We start from the raw sequence: 19,033 nt of genomic DNA, 5'->3' as shown, positions 1-19,033 counted from the left end.
CTGAATATGCCATTTCAAAGGGGGCACCTTTATGCATTGAAGGCCATGGTAACACACGGGTTCGATGCCTGTCAGCAGATGCCTGCTGTGTTTGATCTGGTAAAGCAACCCTTTCTGCTCACTCCCAGGAGAAGAAGGGCCCTTTGTTCTGCATTGTATAAAGGATATAATTCCCGTTACGTAATAGAAATGTAGCACCTACAGTGCAGATTGAGTGATGTTTATGATTAAGATTTTCAAAAGCCAAAGCAATAGTGGATCCAAAAGGGAGACATGTATATCTTACCTTTATACCTTATAGTTATACTTTTGCTCTGTTTAGAATCCTCTCCTGTCTTTAGCTTAAGGCTACATGCACACAACAGTTGTTTTTCTCTGCGTCCGTTAATTATTTTTTTTGCTGATCAGATGGTTACCCATGCATTTCTGTGTAGCCGTTAAAATTGCGGTGTAGTCAACCATTTCTTTTCCGCGTCCGCCGTGTTTCCTGTCCGCAAAAAAAGTATTGCATGTCCTATTCTTGTCCGCAATAAAGTTTTGCTGACCCTTTGAAGTCAATGGCTCCGCAAAAAATGCGGATGACCAACGGAAGCCATCTGTATGTCATCCGCATCCGTTTTTCTTTTGCGGATTGTTGCTGGTAAACCTGTATATACCTGTATCCTGGGTTTGGATATTAAAATTTCAAGAATTACAGCCTTCAGGTTTTTTTTGCTGACCGCAAAAAAAAAAAAAAACCGAAGACACACGGAAACACAACCTACAAAATTTGCGGACAAACGGAACGGATGTGGATGTAAAAAAAAAAAAACAGGAACACGGATCCGCTATTTGCGGACCGCAAAAAACAACTGTCGTGTTCATGTAGCCTTAAACCTGCTCCAAATCTGCACTCTGTGAACATAGCCTAATGGGTTTGGGCTGAAATAAAGTAATAATCAAATTCCGGTTTGGCAGGGGTTTTATTCCTAACTACTACAATTAGGGCTCACGCCCACAAACGTAAGGAGCTCCATGCCCATGTTGCGGACTGCAGTTGGCTGGCTGTGCTGCGGATGCGGAGCCATTGATTTGAATGGGTCCGCAATCTGCAATATATGGCAAAAGATAGGACATGTGTTATCATTTGCAGTGCGGAGGCACGGACCCGAAAGCCCATGGAAGCACTTTGTAGTGTTTCCATGGGCTTCCAATCCGTGCCTCCTATTTTTGGCTGTATCTTGCGGATCACAGACCCATTTAAGTCAATGGGTCCGCATCTCCAGCATGGAGTTCACACGGCCAGTGCCTGTATATTGTGGACCCACCATTTGCGGTCTACAATTTGGGCACTGAGCCCTTACGTTCCTGGGCAATAGCCCTTAGGGTGCATTTACACGACGGTATGTATTTTACGGTCCGCAAAACATGGATCAGCCAAAAATATGGATGACGTCCATGTTGCATTTTTTTTTTTTTTTTTTTGCGGATCCATTGTAACATTGCCTAATCTTGTCTGTTCTCATCCGCAAAAGAGACAAGTATGGGACATACAGTCGTGGATAGAATACGGCGTGCTGTCCACATTTTTTGCAGACCCATTGTAACGAATGAGTCCGCATCCAATTCGCCTTAGGCCTCTTGCATGTGAACATTTTTTCCTCCGTTTCGTTTTTTCGGATTCCGTTTGCAGTCCATATGCGGAACCATTCATTTCAATGGTTCCGCAAAAAAAAAACGGAATGTACTTCGTATGCATTGTTTCTGTATTTCCGTTCCGCTGAAAGATAGAACTTGTCCTATTATTGCCTGCAAATAACGATCCGTGGCTCCATTCAAGTCAATGGTTCCGAAAAAAAAACCTGAATGCATACGGAATGCGTCTTCTGTATCCGTTCCATTTTTTGCAGAACCATCTATTGACAATTTTATGCCCAGCCCAATTTTTTTATGTACTTACTGTTTAAACATTATTGTATGCTTCCGTTTCCGATCTGCAAAAAACGGATCACAAACTGAAAAACGGAACAGCAAAACGGAAACGGAAACACTACTGGAACGGAAAAATGTATCTGTTTAAAACCACAGTCATGTGCAAGAGGCCTTAGGCCCCATGCACACGGCCGTGTTTCACGGCTGTGTGCGGGCCGTGTAACCGCGGCCTGGATCCCTCCTGAGAGCAGGAGCGCACGGCGTCACTGGTTGCTATGACGCCGTGCGCTCCCTGCTGCCGCCGCAATACAGTAATACACTGGTATGATCTATATTACTGTACTGTGTGAAACACGGCCGTGTGCATGGGGCCTTAGGCTGAGTTCACATCACTGGTTAGAAGATCCGTCAGAAGAACAGATAAAAAAACATCTGATATTTTGAGCATCAGTTTGCAGTAAAATAACTGGCCTTTTTCTCCTGTCAAAAATAACAGATCTCTGACTGAAGTGACGCAAACTGATCATAACTGATGCTGAAAATAACGGATCCATTTCTTCTTTATTTTTCTGTACTTGTGATGGATCAGAAGAACTGAAAGCAAAACGGCGATGTGAACTCAGCCTTAGTAGCTGTGAGAGGGGCGCTGTACTGCCACTATCCTGTCAGGGGAATACACCAAACCAGTGAGAGGGGCACATCTGCCATACCAGGCACAGCCTAGAAATAAGAGTGTCACTATTTGTGGATAAAAGAGTGGTTTATTCCCAGACAACCCTGTTAAAGGTGTTGTCCAGTGTGGGAAAAACAGCCAAAGGGCTCGGCTCAGAGTGGGTAAAATACCTGGAAATGCTATTAACAATCTGACGCCATCGACCTCTCTATCCAACTGTTTGTATAGACACATATCCGTGCTTAAAACGCAGTTTTTCTTTTGTTGATCCGAAGTTCTGTTCCCGAGTTACGATACTTTTTCTTAATATGCAAATTAGGACTTTGGTGCAAACAGGGCGTCACCTTTGCTCTTATTGCACCCAAGCTCCACTAATTTCTGTGGCTAGCCCTTTCCTAGCTGCTTTCATTGACCACAGGAAGGAGTGGAGCTTGGGTGCAGCAAGAGCAACGGTGAAAGTCTCATCGCACCAAAGGCCTAATTTGCATATTAAAAAAAAAGTATTATAAGGCCTCTTTCACACAACTGTTTTTTTTCCGTTTACTGGCCAACTTTTCAACAAAAGAAAAACAGGGTTTTAATCAGGAGAACCACGGATATGTGTCTATACAAACAGTTGGATAGTGAGGTTGCTTTTATTCAGAGTTTAGTAGTTGGTGATATAGCAGAGTAAAATACTTTGTCATTGGAAATTTCTATTAGTTATAAAACAGCATATAATCTCCAGTAAATTCGTAGATACAATCATGCAGACTATAGCACCATGAAAGGCTTCAGAGCAGATTTATGTCTAGTATACTGACTGAGCGACTAAGAAGAACAGATGGCTGGTGGTAGGGCCACGTGTTTGTAGGCATATAGCTAGACTTCGTACAGATAGCTGACTGCCCAGCAATAACTGATCATCTGCCTCTGACAACTGCTGCTATAATATTAAGGGCTCATGCCCACAAGTGTAATGGCTCACTGCCCGTGTTTCCATGGGCTTGCGATCCGTGCCTCTGCTCTGCAAAAGATAGGCAAAGTCCTATCTTTAATCGTATCTTGTGGATTGCAGACCCATTCAAGTCAATGGGTCCACATCCGCAAACCTAGTGCATGTGCCAGTGCCTATATATTGCATACTGGCCGTTTACGGTCCGCAGTACAGGCACTGAGCCATTAGTCTTGTGTGCATGAGGACCATTATCTACCGTAATCCACGAGTAGTCCTATAGATCAGGGGTCTAGATCAATATTTTGTATTTTCCTATTGCCCTCCACACCCTCGCTGCCAGCACTGTTTGCTATGTATGCATACATGAGTCCTCTCCATTATGTTATCACAGCAAAACAGTGCACACAGTGTATTTCAGCACAGCTTTGAGTGCTGACAGCAGGCAATAAAGAAATGGTCGTCTGGGCTCCTTATCTGCATTACTACTTATGTATTATATCATAACTTGGTCAGAATCATGGTGACAGATTCTCTTTAAGGCCTCTTTCACACGGGCGTCCCAGATTTGCTCCAGATGCATTGCGTGTGCATTCCGGGAAACCCGCGCCAGTAGGGTTAAGTTTTTTCTGCGTGAGTGCAATGCGTTTTTCACGCACGTGAGAAAAAACTGAATGTGGTACCCAGACCCGAACCCGGACTTCTTCACTGAAGTTCGGGTTTGGGTTAGGTGTTCTGTAGATTTTATTATTTTCCCTTATAACATGGTTATACGGGAAAATAATAGCATTCTTAATACAGAATGCTTACTAAAATGTGCCTTGAGGGGTTAAAAAAATAAATAAAAATTAACTCACCTTATCCACTTGATCGCGCAGCTGTCATTGTCTTCTTTCTTCATCTTGCAGGACCTGCCAAAGGACCTTTGATGACGTAAATGCGCTCATCACGTGGTGAGTGCGGTGACGTCAGCGCAGGTCCTGCTGAATGAAAATAAAAGATCATCAAAGGTCCTTTTGCAGGTCCTGAAAAAAAAAAGACGATGACAGCTGCGCGATCAAGAGGATGAGGTGAGTTGATTAATAATTTCTTTTTAACCCCTCATTTTACTAATGCTAATAAAAATAATAACGTGATTACACTTTAATTACACTTTAATGGGGTTGCTCATCCCTATCATCTCCTAGCAACCATGCATGAAAATCATTCATTTCTATGGGGCTGCGTGAAAATCATGCTGCGATTTTCACTCAACGCACATGTGATGCGCATGCACCGGCTAACTTTGTGGTACTTTCGCACCGTTAGCCGGCGCATGCGCATTAATTACTGTGATGCCGTACCAGGAATGGACATCGCAGTGCGCACAGGCGCGGGATCTCGGTGAGAGAAGAAGTAAGAAGATGGGCGGGCAGAGGGAAAGACTGGGCGGGGGGAAACGAAGATAAGGCAGAGCTGCCTGGGCACCTACGAGGTTGACGCCGCCCCTGGGCACTTGTGAGCCCTCATTTGCATATCCTACTAAGATGATTTTTGCCAGTTTTATAAGTCCATGATTGCTTATAAAGGTAACATTTTTATCAACTGTAATGCTGCTAGAAAGCTATGGGAAGAGTTAAAAAGGTGAAACTGTTATGACAGACTCCCTTTAAGCACGCTGATTCAGAACGGTTAAAAAGCAGCAAAGATAGCATTATGAAGTTGCCCGGTAATTTTCGAGCACTAAGCGCACAACAGCTGCTTTGGCCTGATATATTTTTACAAATTCTGAATTACATAGAATTATTTCCCTACGAGTGATCGAATCGAATAGAAATGTCAACAATTATCTAACACGTGGTATTTTTCTAGGTTCCTCAACCAGGTACACTGAGGTTATCCCATTTGCAAGAAGGAGTTTATACCCTGCAGTTGACTGTCACTGATACATCTGGTCAGAAGAGCTCAGACAATGTCTCTGTCAGTGTCCTCCCCGAGGAACATCATAAGTCAGGTCAGTTTTTATTCAAGAAAGTAACAGCCTCTTACCCTAAACTTTACTTATTTAAATGGGGTATGTGATGGTAAATCACAATTACTAATCGTGGGAGCCGGCTGCAGCCTCTATGGTAATTTTCCCTGCACGGTGGGTGGCCCTGAGCATTTTCTGTGCATGGAAAATCAGGGAAGGAGCTGCAACTCTTAGGCCCCTTTCAGACAGGCGAGATTTCCACGCGGGTGCAATGCGTGAGTTGAACGCAATGCACCCGCACTGAAGGGCTGTGCACATGAGCGGTGATTTTCACGCATCACTTGTGCGTTGTGTGAAAATCGCAGCATGCTCCTCTTTGTGCGTTTTTCACGTAACGCAGGCCCCATAGAAATGAATGGGGCTGCGTGAAAATCGCAAGCATCCGCAAGCAAGTGCGGATGCGGTGCGATTTTCACGCACGGTTGTTAGGAGACGATCGGGATGGGGACCCGATCATTATTATTTTCCCTTATAACATGGTTATAAGGGAAAATAATTGCATTCTGAATACAGAATGCTAAATAAAATAGGGCAGGAGGGGTTAAAAAAAAATAATAATAATAATTTAACTTACCTTAATCCACTTGTTTGCGCAGCCGACATCTCTTCTGTCTTCCTCTGTGAGGAAAAGGACCTGTGGTGACGTCACTGCGCTCATCACATGGTCCATCACATGATCCATCACCATGGTAAAAGATCATGTGACGGACCGTGTGATGAGCGCAGTGATGTCACCACAGGTCCTTTTCCGGCTGCGGAACAAGTGGATTAAGGTAAGTAAAAAAAAAAATTTTACCTTATAACCATGTTATAAGGGAAAATAATACAATCTACATAACCTTGAACCCAAACCTGAACTTCTGTGAAGAAGTTCGGGTCTGGGTACCACATTCAGTTTTTTATCACACGCGTGCAAAACACATTGCATAAAAACTGAACAACGGAACGCAATCACAGTTAAAACTGCCTGCAATTGGGTACCTACTCGCGTGGGTTTGCTGCATTGCACCCGGGACGCCTCCGGAGCCAAAACGTGACGCCCGTGTGAAAGAGACATTAGGGCTGTTTCACACAAGCGAGTCCATTGCAGTAATCACGCTCCGTGTGTGAGTGTGATCCTCCGCTCTGGACCTGCAGGAGCGCACAGCATTATCATGATTTATAATGCTATGTGCCTCTGCTTGACCTTATTTCTACAGAATCATACTGACAGCTTTATGTCACTATGATTCTGTGGAAAAAAGGCCATGCAGAGACACATAGCATTATAAATCATGATAATGCTGTGCGCTCCTGCAGGTCCAGAGCGGAGGATCATACTCACACACGGAGCGTGATACCCGCAATGGACTCGCTCGTGTGAAACAGCCCTTAGGCCCCTTTCACACGAGCGAGAATTCCACGTGGGTGCAATGTGTGATGGGTCTGTGTACATAGAAGTGAATGAGGCTGCGTGAAAATTGCATCCGCAAGCAAGTGCGGCAAACTTTGTTAACCCTTTAGGTGTTGCACAAGAGTTATTGGCAAATGGAGATGAAATTTGAGAATTTCAATTTGTTGGCAAATTTTCAATTTTAATCAATTTTTTCCAGTAACAAAGCAAGGGTTAACAGCCAAACAAAATGCTATATTTATTGCCCTGATTCTGTAGTTTGTAGAAACACCCCATTTGTGGCCGTAAACTACTGAATGGGTACACAGTAGGGCGTAGAGGGAAAGGTGCGCCGTATGGTTTTTGGAAGGCAGATTTTGCTGGACTGTTTTTTTTGACACCATGTCCCATTTGAAGCCCCCCTGATGCACCCCTAGAGTAGAAACTCCAAAAAAGTGACCCCATTTTAGAAACTACGGGATAGGGTGGAAGTTTTGTTGGTACTAGTTTAGGGTACATATGATTTTTTGTTGCTCTATATTACACTTTTTGTGAGGCAAGGTAACAAGAAATAGCTTTTTTGGCACCGTTTTTTTTTGTTATTTACAACATTCATCTGACAGGTTAGATCATGTAGTATTTTTATAGAGCAGGTTGTCACGGACACGACAATACCAAATACCTAATATGTATTAAAAAAAAAAATATTTATGTAAGTTTTACACAATGATTTCATTTTTGAAACAAAAAAAATCATATTTTAGTGTCTCCATAGTCTGAGAGCCATAGCTTTTTCAGTTTTTGGGCGATTATCTTGGGTAGGGTATGATTTTTGCGGGATGAGATAACGGTCTGATTGTTACTATTTTGGCGTACATGCAACTTTTTTGATCACTTTTATTACCTTTTTTCTAAAGTAAGGTGGGCAAAATTTATATTTCCTTATAGTTTTTATTTTTTTATTTTTATGGCGTTCACCGTGCGGGGAAAGTAACATGACCGTTTTATAGATCAGGTCGTTACGGACGCGGCGATACCTAATATGTGTAGTGTATTTTATTTTAAAAATTTTTATTCAGTGATAAATGTTTTTTTTTTTTTATCTTTACTTTTTTCACTTTTTTCTATTTTTTTGACCCAGACCTACTTGGTTCTTGAAGATCCAGTGGGTCTGATGTCTATATAATACAGTACAGTATACTATATAGTGTATTGTACCGTATTTTACTTACACTTTGTCTGAACAGATCTATGCCTTTAGCACAGATATGGACAGCAGGATGCCTGAGAAGGCGTCCTGTTGCCATGGGAACCTTCTTTGTCTGCCACAACTGAGCAGACAGGGGAGGGAGTGCTGACACTCTGGTATACCCACTAGACGCCAATGAATATTCAAGAGGAGGAGTGCGGGGATCGCGATCCCGCCTGCCGCACCGCTCACCTCCCGCACCGCCTGCAACCGCGGGGATCAGAAACTGCAGAAAGCGCTGCAAACCGCAGGTCTGAATTGACCTGCGCTTTGCTGCGATCGGCGATACGGGGGGGTCATATGACCTCCCCCCGGAGTTGTGACAGGATGCCCGCTGAATGATTTCAGCAGGCATCCTGTTCCGATTAACCCCCGCCGCGCCGCAATCGCGTTTTAAACACATGTACGTCATGTGTCCTTAAGGACTCGGGAAACATGCCGTACCGGTACGTCATGTGTCCTTAAAGGGAACCTGTCACCGGGATTTTGGGTATAGAGCTGAGGACATGGGTTGCTAGATGGCCGCTAGCACATCCACAATATCCAGTCCTTAAAGCTCTGTGTGCCTTTATTGTGTAAAAAAACAGATTTGATACATATGCAAATTAACCTGAGATGAGTCCTGTCCCTGACTCATCTCACATACAGGACTCATCTCAGTTTAATTTGCATATGTATCAAATCGTTTTTTTTACACAATAAAAGCACACAGAGCTATGGGGACTGGATATTGCGGATGTGCTAGCGGCCATCTAGCAACCCATGCCCTCAGCTCTATACACAAAATCCCGGTGACAGGTTCCCTTTAAATAAAAACATCAAAATGTCAACAAAAGTAAGAGAAAATGAAGATTAAAGGAAAATAAGGAGATAAAGCAATACCATATATATAAAAGTCAGCTGTACCACAGAGTGGCGCATGCACTTCAGTAATACAGTGCCTGCTGATGGGATCTATTTAGTGTGGGTAAAAATGTTGCTTTCAGCCTGGCTTTTATGCCCCTCCCACATGTCATAGATTGGAGCTAGGTGCTTGAAAATGTGATCATTTGCAGATCTTTGTGACACCTGCTACCTCCTTACGGATTGTCCTTCTTGGTGTTGCAGATTTATTGTTGAGGGTATAATTCTTTTTGAAGGATTAAAATGTTCAAAATAAGCACAATGCTGTCAATTATATTACTGAAGGGGAAGTTGTGCAGATAATGTCCAGTGCAGCATATGATTACTTCTGTCAGAACTATCTTTCCCAGCTGCACCTCACCAACAGTGAGAAGGCACCTTACCAGTGAGACGTTCTGCTGTAGTCGCAGTTAATAAAGTTCACCATCGCTTCTATCCATTTGAAAATATTGCCATCTAGTGTCTCAAGGAGGAATGTCACATACAGTGCATACATGTTCACATTTAACAGTTAGCATTGTTTGGTATGTCTCTGAACCATTGATAATCACCTGAAGAGTATGCACAATAAAATATCATTTATTTATACCCAAAAATACAATTTTATTAAACTTAAAAAAATAATGCAGCAAATCCACTTACAATACTCTCTAATCCTTATTGAACAAGTATTAAACCGGGTTCCCTGAATTTTAATATTGCTGACCAGTCCTCGCATCCAGTCACATGCCATATGTACAGCTCAGTCCCATTAGCCACTTGATGACATGCACCACATATGTACAGCACCTGTCTCTTTAAGGCTGAGTTTACACGGGCGAGATTTCCGCGAGGGTGCAATGCGGTAGGTGAACGTATTGCACCCGCACTGAATCCGGCACCATTCATTTCAGTGGGGCTGTGTACATGAGCGTTTTTTTTTCACGCATCAATTCTGCAATGCTTTAAAATCGCAGCATGTTCTATATTCTGCGTTTGTAACGCAGGACAGGCCCCATAGAAGTGAATGGGGCTGCGTGAAAAACGCATTGCATCCGCAAGCAAGTGCGGGTGCGATGCGTTTTTCACTGATGGTTGCTAAGAGATGTTGTTTGTAAACCTTTAGTTTTTTATCACGCGTGTGAAAAACGCATCAAAACGCATTGCACCCGCGCGGAAAAAACTGAACAACTAAACGCAATCGCAGACAAAACTGACTGAACTTGCTTGCAAAATAGTGCGAGTTTCACTGAACGCACCCTGAACGCATCCTGAGCCAATCCGTCACGCCTGTGTGAACCCAGCCTAAGGCCTCTTTCACACTACCGTATTGCTATTTCAGTGTTTTGCGGTCCGTTTTTCACGGATCCGTTGTTCCATTTTGTGTTTCCGTTTCGGTCCCGTTTTTACGTTCCGTTTTTCGGTATGGCATATACAGTATACAGTAATTACATAGAACAAATTGGGCTGGGCATAACATTTTTAATAGATGGTTCAGCAAAAAACGGAACGGATACGGATGCATTTCCGCATGCATTCTGTTTTTTTTGCGGACCCATTGACTTTGGTCTCATGCACACGACCATATGTGTTTTGCGGTCCACAAAATAAAACGGATGACGTTCCATATGGCATTGTTTTTTTTTTTGCGGATCTGTTTTTTTTGCGGATCCATTGTAATAATGCCTATCCTTGTCCGCAAACTAGAAAAAATAGGACATGCACTATTTTTTTTGCGGAGCAACGGAACGGACATACTGATGCGGACAGCACACGGTGCTACCCGCAAAAAAAACGGACGGACGCGGAAACAAAATACGGTCGTGTGCATGAGGCCTTTAATGGAGCCACGGAACATGATTTGCGGCCAAATGGAACGGAGATACGAAAACACGGAATGCATACAGAGTACATTCCGTTTTTTTTTGCGGACCCATTGAAATGAATGGTTCCATATATGGATCGTATACGGAACGCCAAAAACGGCCCGCAAAACGGAAAAAGAAAAACAGTAGTGTGAAAGAGGCCTAAAGATGGTGCTTGCTCCAGAGTCTCACACAGTAGACACCTGGGGCTAATGTCTGCGATCGGCAATAAGGCCTCTTTTACACAACAGTATGGCTTTTTTTAGTGTTTTGCTGTCCGTTTTTCACGGATCCGTTGTTCAGTTTTTTGTTTCTGTTGTGTTTCTGTTCCGTTTTTCTGTTCTGTTTTTCCATATGGCATATACAGTATACAATAATTACATAGAAAAAATTGGGCTGGGCATAAAATGTTCAATAGATCGTTCTGCAAAAACTGAAAGGATACGGAAGACATGCGGATGCATTTCCGTATGTGTTCCCTTTTTTGCAGACCCATTGGCTTGAATAGAGCTGCGGAACGTGATTTGCGGGCATGAATAGGACATGTTCTATTTTTCAACAGAACGGAAATGCGGAAACGGAGTACATTCCGTTTTTTTTATTTTGCAGAACCATTGAAATGAATGGTTCCGTATACGGACCGTAAAAAACGGCCCGTAAACAGAAAAAAAAAAAAAAAAAAAGTTGTGTGAAAGAGGCCTAACGCTGATTGCAGACATTTAAACCCTTAGGGCTCTTTCACACAAGTGGATACCGTGTGGGTAATATGCTGCGTGACTGACAGCCAAGACCCGCTCCAGACAGCAGAGACATGCAGCATTTACATGATTGATAATGCTCTTTGCCTCTCTGTGATCTTTTTACTACAAAAATCACAATGAGATAAAGTTGTCACCATGTCACGAAGCATCAATCAATCATGTCTCTGCTGTCCGGAATGGGGTTCGGCTCTCTTTCACGCAGCGGATTACCCGCACGGCATCCGCTCTTGTGAAAGAGTCCTTAGATGCCTGTCAATTGTGACCACAGCATCTGGTGCAGCTTTCCCAGGGAGCGTAGTGCAGTATGGAGGGGTAACAGAAGGCTCTGCACACAATATAGTGCCGCGGCAGCCGAGCTGATCAGTGGACCCCCACCAATCTCATACTGATGACCTCACAGGAAAATAGGAAAAAGAAAGAGCAGCACTCACCACTCCTTCTTTATTCTGTAATTCCATAAAATCACAGCAGCGCTAACAGGACGCAGGATAGATGGAGAAGGCGACAGCCGTTTTGCACACACTTCCGCTTTCTCTTGTGCTGGGAGTATAGGTCATCAATATCTGTAGCTCTGAGAACTGATTTATTGCCACATTTAAGTTGTCCCATTAGAACATCCCTTCATATAGTCATGACCTGCTTAGGACCCCCAAAACAGAAAGCTGCAGCAGTTCCCAATCGAAATGATCAAGTTTGACCACATATTTGGATTTATGCTATATAACACTACATATTTCTGTAACAGTTGTTCCACCCATGACTTTGTAATGTGCCGTTTTATTTTCTCCCCAGCGGTCACATCGTGCAGCGGAGGATGTTCCCGCTATCAGTTTATCTGTGACGACGGCTGTTGTATAGATATCACCCTGGCCTGTGACAGAGTGGTCCAGTGCCCGGATGGCTCTGACGAAGCTTTCTGCCAGAACCGTGAGTCATTCTGCACCACATCCAGGAATACCAAGTCATAGGGTTACATCAGCTTATGAATTATGAAAACTGCAAAGCAAGAACAGAAAGCTGTCATTGTATTTCTCGGTTTGCAGCAAACACAGGCTCATTCTTAGATGTGTGTTATTACATACATTCCTGTATATGATCCAGCTCTACAGGAATTACTCTGTTACTCGATGCGCCATGCTTTGTATATACAGTTGCAAGAAGAAGTATGTGAACCCTTTGGAAGGATATGGATTTCTGCACAAATTGGTCATAAAATGTGATCTGATCTTCATCTAAGTCACAACAATAGACAATCACAGTCTGCTTAAACTAATAACACACAAAGAATTAAATGTTACCATGTTTTTATTGAACACACCATGTAAACATTCACAGTGCAGGTGGAAAAAGTATGTGAACCCTTGGCTTTAATAACTGGTTGAACCTCCTTTGGCAGCAATAACTTCAACCAAACGTTTCCTGTAGTTGCAGATCAGACGTGCACAACGGTCAGGAGTAATTTTTGACCATTTCTCTTTACAGAACTGTTTCAGTTCAGCAATATTCTTGGGATGTCTAGTGTGAATCACTTTCTTGAGGTCATGCCACAGCATCTCAATCGGGTTGAGGTCAGGACAATGACTGGGCCACTCCACCATACTTCACAGTTGGGATGAGGTTTTGATGTTGGTGTGCTGTGCCTCTTTTTCTCCACACATAGTTTTGTGTGTTTCTTCCAAACAACTCAACTTTGGTTTCATCTGTCCACAGAATATTTTGCCAGTACAGCTGTGGAACATCCAGGTGCTCTTGTGCGAATTGTAAACGTGCAGCAATGGTTTTTTTGGACAGCAGTGACTTCCTCTGTGGTATCCTCCCATGAAATCCATTCTTGTTTAGTGTTTTACGTATCGTAGATTCGCTAACAGGGATGTTAGCATATGCCAGAGACTTTTGTAAGTCTTTAGCTGACACTCTAGGATTCTTCTTCACCTCATTGAGCAGTCTGCGCTGTGCTCTTGCAGTCATCTTTACAGGACGGCCACTCCTAGGGAGAGTAGCAGCAGTGCTGAACTTTCTCCATTTATAGACAATTTGTCTTACAGTGGACTGATGAACAGCAAGGCTTTTGGAGATACTTTTATAACCCTTTCCCGCTTTATGCAAGTCAATAATTCTTAATCGTAGGTCTTCTGAGAGCTCTTTTATGCGAGGCATCATTCACATCAGGCAATGCTTCTTGTGAAAAGCAAACCCAGAACTGGTGTGTGTTTTTTATAGGGCAGGGCAGCTGTAACCAACACATCTAATCTCATCTCATTGATTGGACTTCAGTTGGCTGACACTTCACTCCAATTAGCTCTTGGAGATTAGTCTAGGGGTTCACATACTTTTTCCACCTGCACTGTGAATGTTTACATGGTGTGTTCAATAAAAACATGGTAACATTTAATTCTTTGTGTGTTATTAGTTTAAGCAGACTGTGATTGTCTATTGTTGTGACTTAGATGAAGATCAGATCACATTTTATGACCAATTTGTGCAGAAATGTATATCACTCGCATACTTTTTCTTGCAACTGTACCTACTTTACTACAGAGCTATTTTGCTACCAAAGCAGATCTTTATCCACAAAGCTGCTGATCCAACACATTGCGCTAACACAGAAAGTCTCATTCACACTTCAGTGTTTTGGTCAGTGATTTCCATCAGTGATTTGGAGCCAAAACCAGGTGTGGCTCTAAAAGCAGAACAGGTACGGATCTTTCCCTTATATCTTATCTCTGTAGAGGCTCCAATTCTGGTTTTGGCTCACAATAACTGATGGAAATTACTGACCAAAATAGTGATGTGTGACTGAGGCTTAAGCCTACATTCACGGACACACTGTTAGTTTTTCATGGCCATTTGTCAACCATTTGTGCATCCATTTTCTGTCCATCTGTCCATTTTTAATGGCTGTTTTAAATCTGTTTTTAATGGCTGTGAAAAATGGCCATTAAAAAGGATGACTTTCATTAAACCCCTGCAGTTCCGTCATTATATATATTATGCCCCTCATAGTGCCCCCAGTATAATTAATGCACCCCTTTGTGCCCGCTGTAGTTATAATGGTCCCCAGTTGTGCACACACCGTATATATACCAATATATTTATATACTGATATACATTGGTATATACATAGATATATACTAATATATATACCGATGTATACAAACCGTATTTTTCACCCTATAAGATGCACCTAAGTTTTAGAGGAGGGAAATAAGAAAAAAACATTTTCATCAGACCTCCAATGTAAATAAGACCCCTAATCAGACTTCAGCTAAGACCCCCAATGTTAATAAGACCCCTATTCAGAATGCAGATCAGACCCCCAATGTTAAGAAGACCCCCATTCAGACCTCACATCAGACCCCTAATGTTAAATAGAATCTCAATCAGACCTCACATCAGACCCCCAATGTCAATAAGACCCCTATTGTTAATAAGACCCTCAATCAGAGCTCAGATCAGACCCCCCTGTTAATCAGAGCTCAGATCAGACAAAGAAAAAATCCACTCACCTCTCCTGTTCCAGACTCCACCGCTGCTCCTGAGATCCAGCACCTGCTCTTCCTGCTGCTCTGTGCTGTGCATTCACTGTTTCCCAGTTCTGTACTAATGACCGCTTATATATGCAGTGGCACAACTGGGGGCCATTATAACTACAGGGGGCACAATGGGGTATATAGATATATAGTTATGTCCCTTTACATATATAATGGCCCCCCAGTTGTGCCCCTCTCTTTTCCCCCACATGCCTGTTTGTGCCGACCTGACATATTGCAGGCCCCGCTGCATCCAGTGAAGGGGACATTCCTCACAGGTTATAGCGTGAAGGGACCCTTAATGATGTCAACATGCTCGGAGCGCCATGTCCTTCTGTATCCTGTGAGGAGTGAGTGTCCCGGCTTGAGCAAGTGGATGAGGTATTTAGTTGATTTTTTAACCCCTGAATGGTAATTTCTTACGAGTGTACCAGTTTTTAGGCTGTTAGATGGGTACACTCCTGTCTAAGCCATCGTTAAAAACAGTCCCATTGATTTCCATGAGATCCTTCTGGCTTAAAAAAAAGCAGCCATGTGAATAGCTTTATAGAGTGCAATGCTTCTGAAAACGGCAGTCTGACAGCCACTACACAGTCACAACTTACGGTATCTCTTCATGCAGAAGTAGTCCTTGCAGATCACTTTAGTAGGACGTGCTTTCTCCTGTGCCATCTGCTGATTGACTGACACAACACCCTTCTTCCTTTCTTTGGGAAGAGGTTCCTCAGCAGCTCCGGTGCACATTCTATGGTGCTATGTCCCAGATACTGCATAACTTAAGAATGCAGCTTTCTGCGCCTGTCTTGATATCCCCTGAGCTGCCGAAGGATGTGCCTAATTTATGACCGTTTCAGCACAAGGCAGCAACATAACAAAATCTGAAAAAAATGAAAGGGTGTGAACACTTTCCAAATAAAATAAAGATCCTATTATCTTCATATACAGAGATATAGCAGGTTGCTGCTCGGAGTGTATTTTTATTGCTAACCTTTTGGATACTGATATTTCTGATGTATAACAAGTCATTTATATTTAATGTAGTCAGTTCCGGTCGTAAGACAGTGATTCACATATCTGACAAGACACACAGCCATGCCATGGGAAGTGAGATGGACAAAGAAAAGGATTCTGCTGTGGAAAAATCAAGAGTAACAGGCCAGAAGACTTCTGTGTCCTCCAATGCAGAAAAAAATCGAACACTTCTTGAGGAACTGAATAACGATAGTATGCTCAAGACAGGTAAGTGCTGTGTGTACAGTATGTCTTATGACCAAATAGAGAATACCTGCTGGGTTCTAAATGATTTTCTAAATCCAACCTTCTGATATATCTTTATAGAGTGAAAATCAAACGGCAGCGGTGGCTCACCCTCTTCCTATACGGATAAGGTGCACACCCCCTGGTCCCACCCTTAGGACCAAATGTAAAGAATTGTCTAGAAAAAACCAGGTGTGGGGGGGGCACACTTCAAATGACAACAATTTAAATTAAGATTACGCCCCTAAAACATACATAAAATGTGGTACATCATTGAATATGTTCCAACCAATTAAAATGCACACTCGATTCGCAGGATGGCTCTGTAAAGCAATGTATATTGTTGTCCACAATCGGCAGTGCTAACCAAACAATTGATAGCTAAAGTCCGGCACCTTCAAGCTAAAGGTGATAGTGTCCCGCAAGTAAGTGGGGCAGATGTATATGTTCACATCCACTGTTTATTCCAGTGCCCTCTCAATCTCATGCCCACACTTAGGAGCTGACAGTCAAGAACTTGAAAATGCTGTTATGAGGTAAAGTGCTCCAAACCGAGCCCGGTCTTACCCTTCACCGCTGTTGTAGCGTTGTTCCAGGAGGCCGCACACCCGCAGCGTCCCACGTGGTGTGCTGCTGCCTGTACGCGGCGTCCCACGTGACCTGGTTTCCAAGGGGACCGGATGCAAGCTCGTATGACGTATAACTTGTGCGTCAGCGTCCACTCTGTGCTTTTAGTTACGTAACTCTTTCTTTTCTTTGCCGGCTTTCTCGCTTTTTCTTTGCTCGTATGTAGATCAACGCTAACTCTAGACACCGCCAGACGCGTTTCGGGGTCTCAAGCCCCTTCCTCAGTGGCCTACTGGGTAAGCGGATCTTTACTCTTTATAAAGGGTTAGCTCCACCCTCATTCCTCCATATTGTTTCTACTTTCACTACTCTGTGGGGTGGATTTGCTTTGCATGAACCGGACTGTCACCCTGATGTGCCTTTTTGATCATACATCTTGTTTAAAATACTTTAAACAATAATACAAATACCCCATATGTATAAATTGATATCGGAGAAGGCTACAAGGTCTCACACAAAAAACGCATGAAAAAACGCATCAAAACCGCATCGCGTTTTCCATGCGTTTTTTTTCTTAAAATGTACTTTTCCCTTATCGGTAACCTCAATTTTGCCTTCATATGTTGGGGTGACCAGCGCATTCATAGCTGGGACAGTACATTTGCCTTTCCTTCAAAGGTTGAAGTTTCCTTAACTTTGTGTAATCGAGGCGGATACTACTTATCTCTATGTAGTTAGGAGAGGCCGTCCTGCGGGGGAGGGGAAATCACAGTTGTCGCGACAGTTCACGACAAGAATCCAGAAGGATCTTCGAATATGACACCATCATCCCTAGAGGCCTCAATGCTGAGCTGGAGGTCTTTGGGTTTTTGTGAGGGTTGTCCTGTGGAGATGGGAGATCGTAGTCTGGCCGTTTTACCGACACTGTGATTTCCCCTCCCCGCAGGACGGCCTCTCCTAACTACATAGAGATCAGTAGTATCCACCTCGACTACACAAAATTAAGGAAATTTAACCTTTGAAGGAAAGGCAAATGTACGGTCCCAGCTATGAATGTGCTGGTCACCCCAACATATGAAGGCAAAATTGAGGTTACAGATAAGGAAAAGTAAATTTTAAGAAAAAACGCATGGAAGACGCAATGCGGTTTTGATGCGTTTTTCATGCGTTTGTTATGTGAGACCTTGTAGTCTTCTCTGATATCAATTTTACAGATATGGGGCATTTGTATTTATTGTTTTAAAGTATTTTATACAAAATGTATGATAAAAAGGCACATCAGGGTGACAGCCCGGTTCATGCAAAGCAAATCCACCCCACAGAGTAGTGGAAGTAGAAACAATATGGAGGAAGGAGGGTGGAGCTAACCCTTTATAAAGAGTAAAGATCCGCTTACCCAGTAGGCCACTGAGGAAGGGGCTTGAGACCCCGAAACGCGTCTGGCGGTGTCTAGAGTTAGCGTTGATCTACATACGAGCAAAGAAAAAGCGAGAAAGCCGGCAAAGAAAAGAAAGAGTTACGTAACCTAAAAGCACAGAGTGGACGCTGACGCACAAGTTACACGTCACACGAGCTTGCATCCGGTCCCCTTGGAAACCAGGTCACGTGGGACGCCGCGTACAGGCAGCAGCACACCACGTGGGACGCTGCGGGTGTGCGGCCTCCTGGAACAACGCTACAACAGCGGTGAAGGGTAAGACCGGGCTCGGTTTGGAGCACTTTACCTCATAACAGCATTTTTCAAGTTCTTGACTGTCAGCTCCTAAGTGTGGGCATGAGATTGAGAGGGCACTGGAATAAACAGTGGATGTGAACATATACATCTGCCCCACTTACTTGCGGGACACTATCACCTTTAGCTTGAAGGTGCCGGACTTTAGCTATCAATTGTTTGGTTAGCACTGCCGATTGTGGACAACAATATACATTGCTTTACAGAGCCATCCTGCGAATCGAGTGTGCATTTTAATTGGTTGGAACATATTCAATGATGTACCACATTTTATGTATGTTTTAGGGGC

General features: G+C 43.2%; 1 protein-coding gene across 1 annotated transcript in view; it reads left to right on the top strand.

Moving 5' to 3' along the window:
• The window catches only part of LRP11 (LDL receptor related protein 11), a 43,187-nt gene that overhangs the window by 17,371 nt on the left and 6,783 nt on the right, over positions 1 to 19,033 (top strand). Inside the window, exons 3-5 of the mRNA XM_044290828.1 lie at positions 5,370 to 5,511; positions 12,451 to 12,585; positions 16,230 to 16,427. Of these exons, the coding sequence (XP_044146763.1) occupies positions 5,370 to 5,511; positions 12,451 to 12,585; positions 16,230 to 16,427 (475 nt within the window). The remainder of the gene's footprint in view (positions 1 to 5,369; positions 5,512 to 12,450; positions 12,586 to 16,229; positions 16,428 to 19,033) is intronic.

This window comes from Bufo gargarizans, chromosome 4 (genome assembly GCF_014858855.1).
Source record: "Bufo gargarizans isolate SCDJY-AF-19 chromosome 4, ASM1485885v1, whole genome shotgun sequence".
Taxonomy (NCBI): Eukaryota; Metazoa; Chordata; class Amphibia; order Anura; family Bufonidae; genus Bufo; species Bufo gargarizans.
Note: the sequence above shows the minus strand (reverse complement) of the source record. Positions and strands in the feature narration are given on the sequence as shown.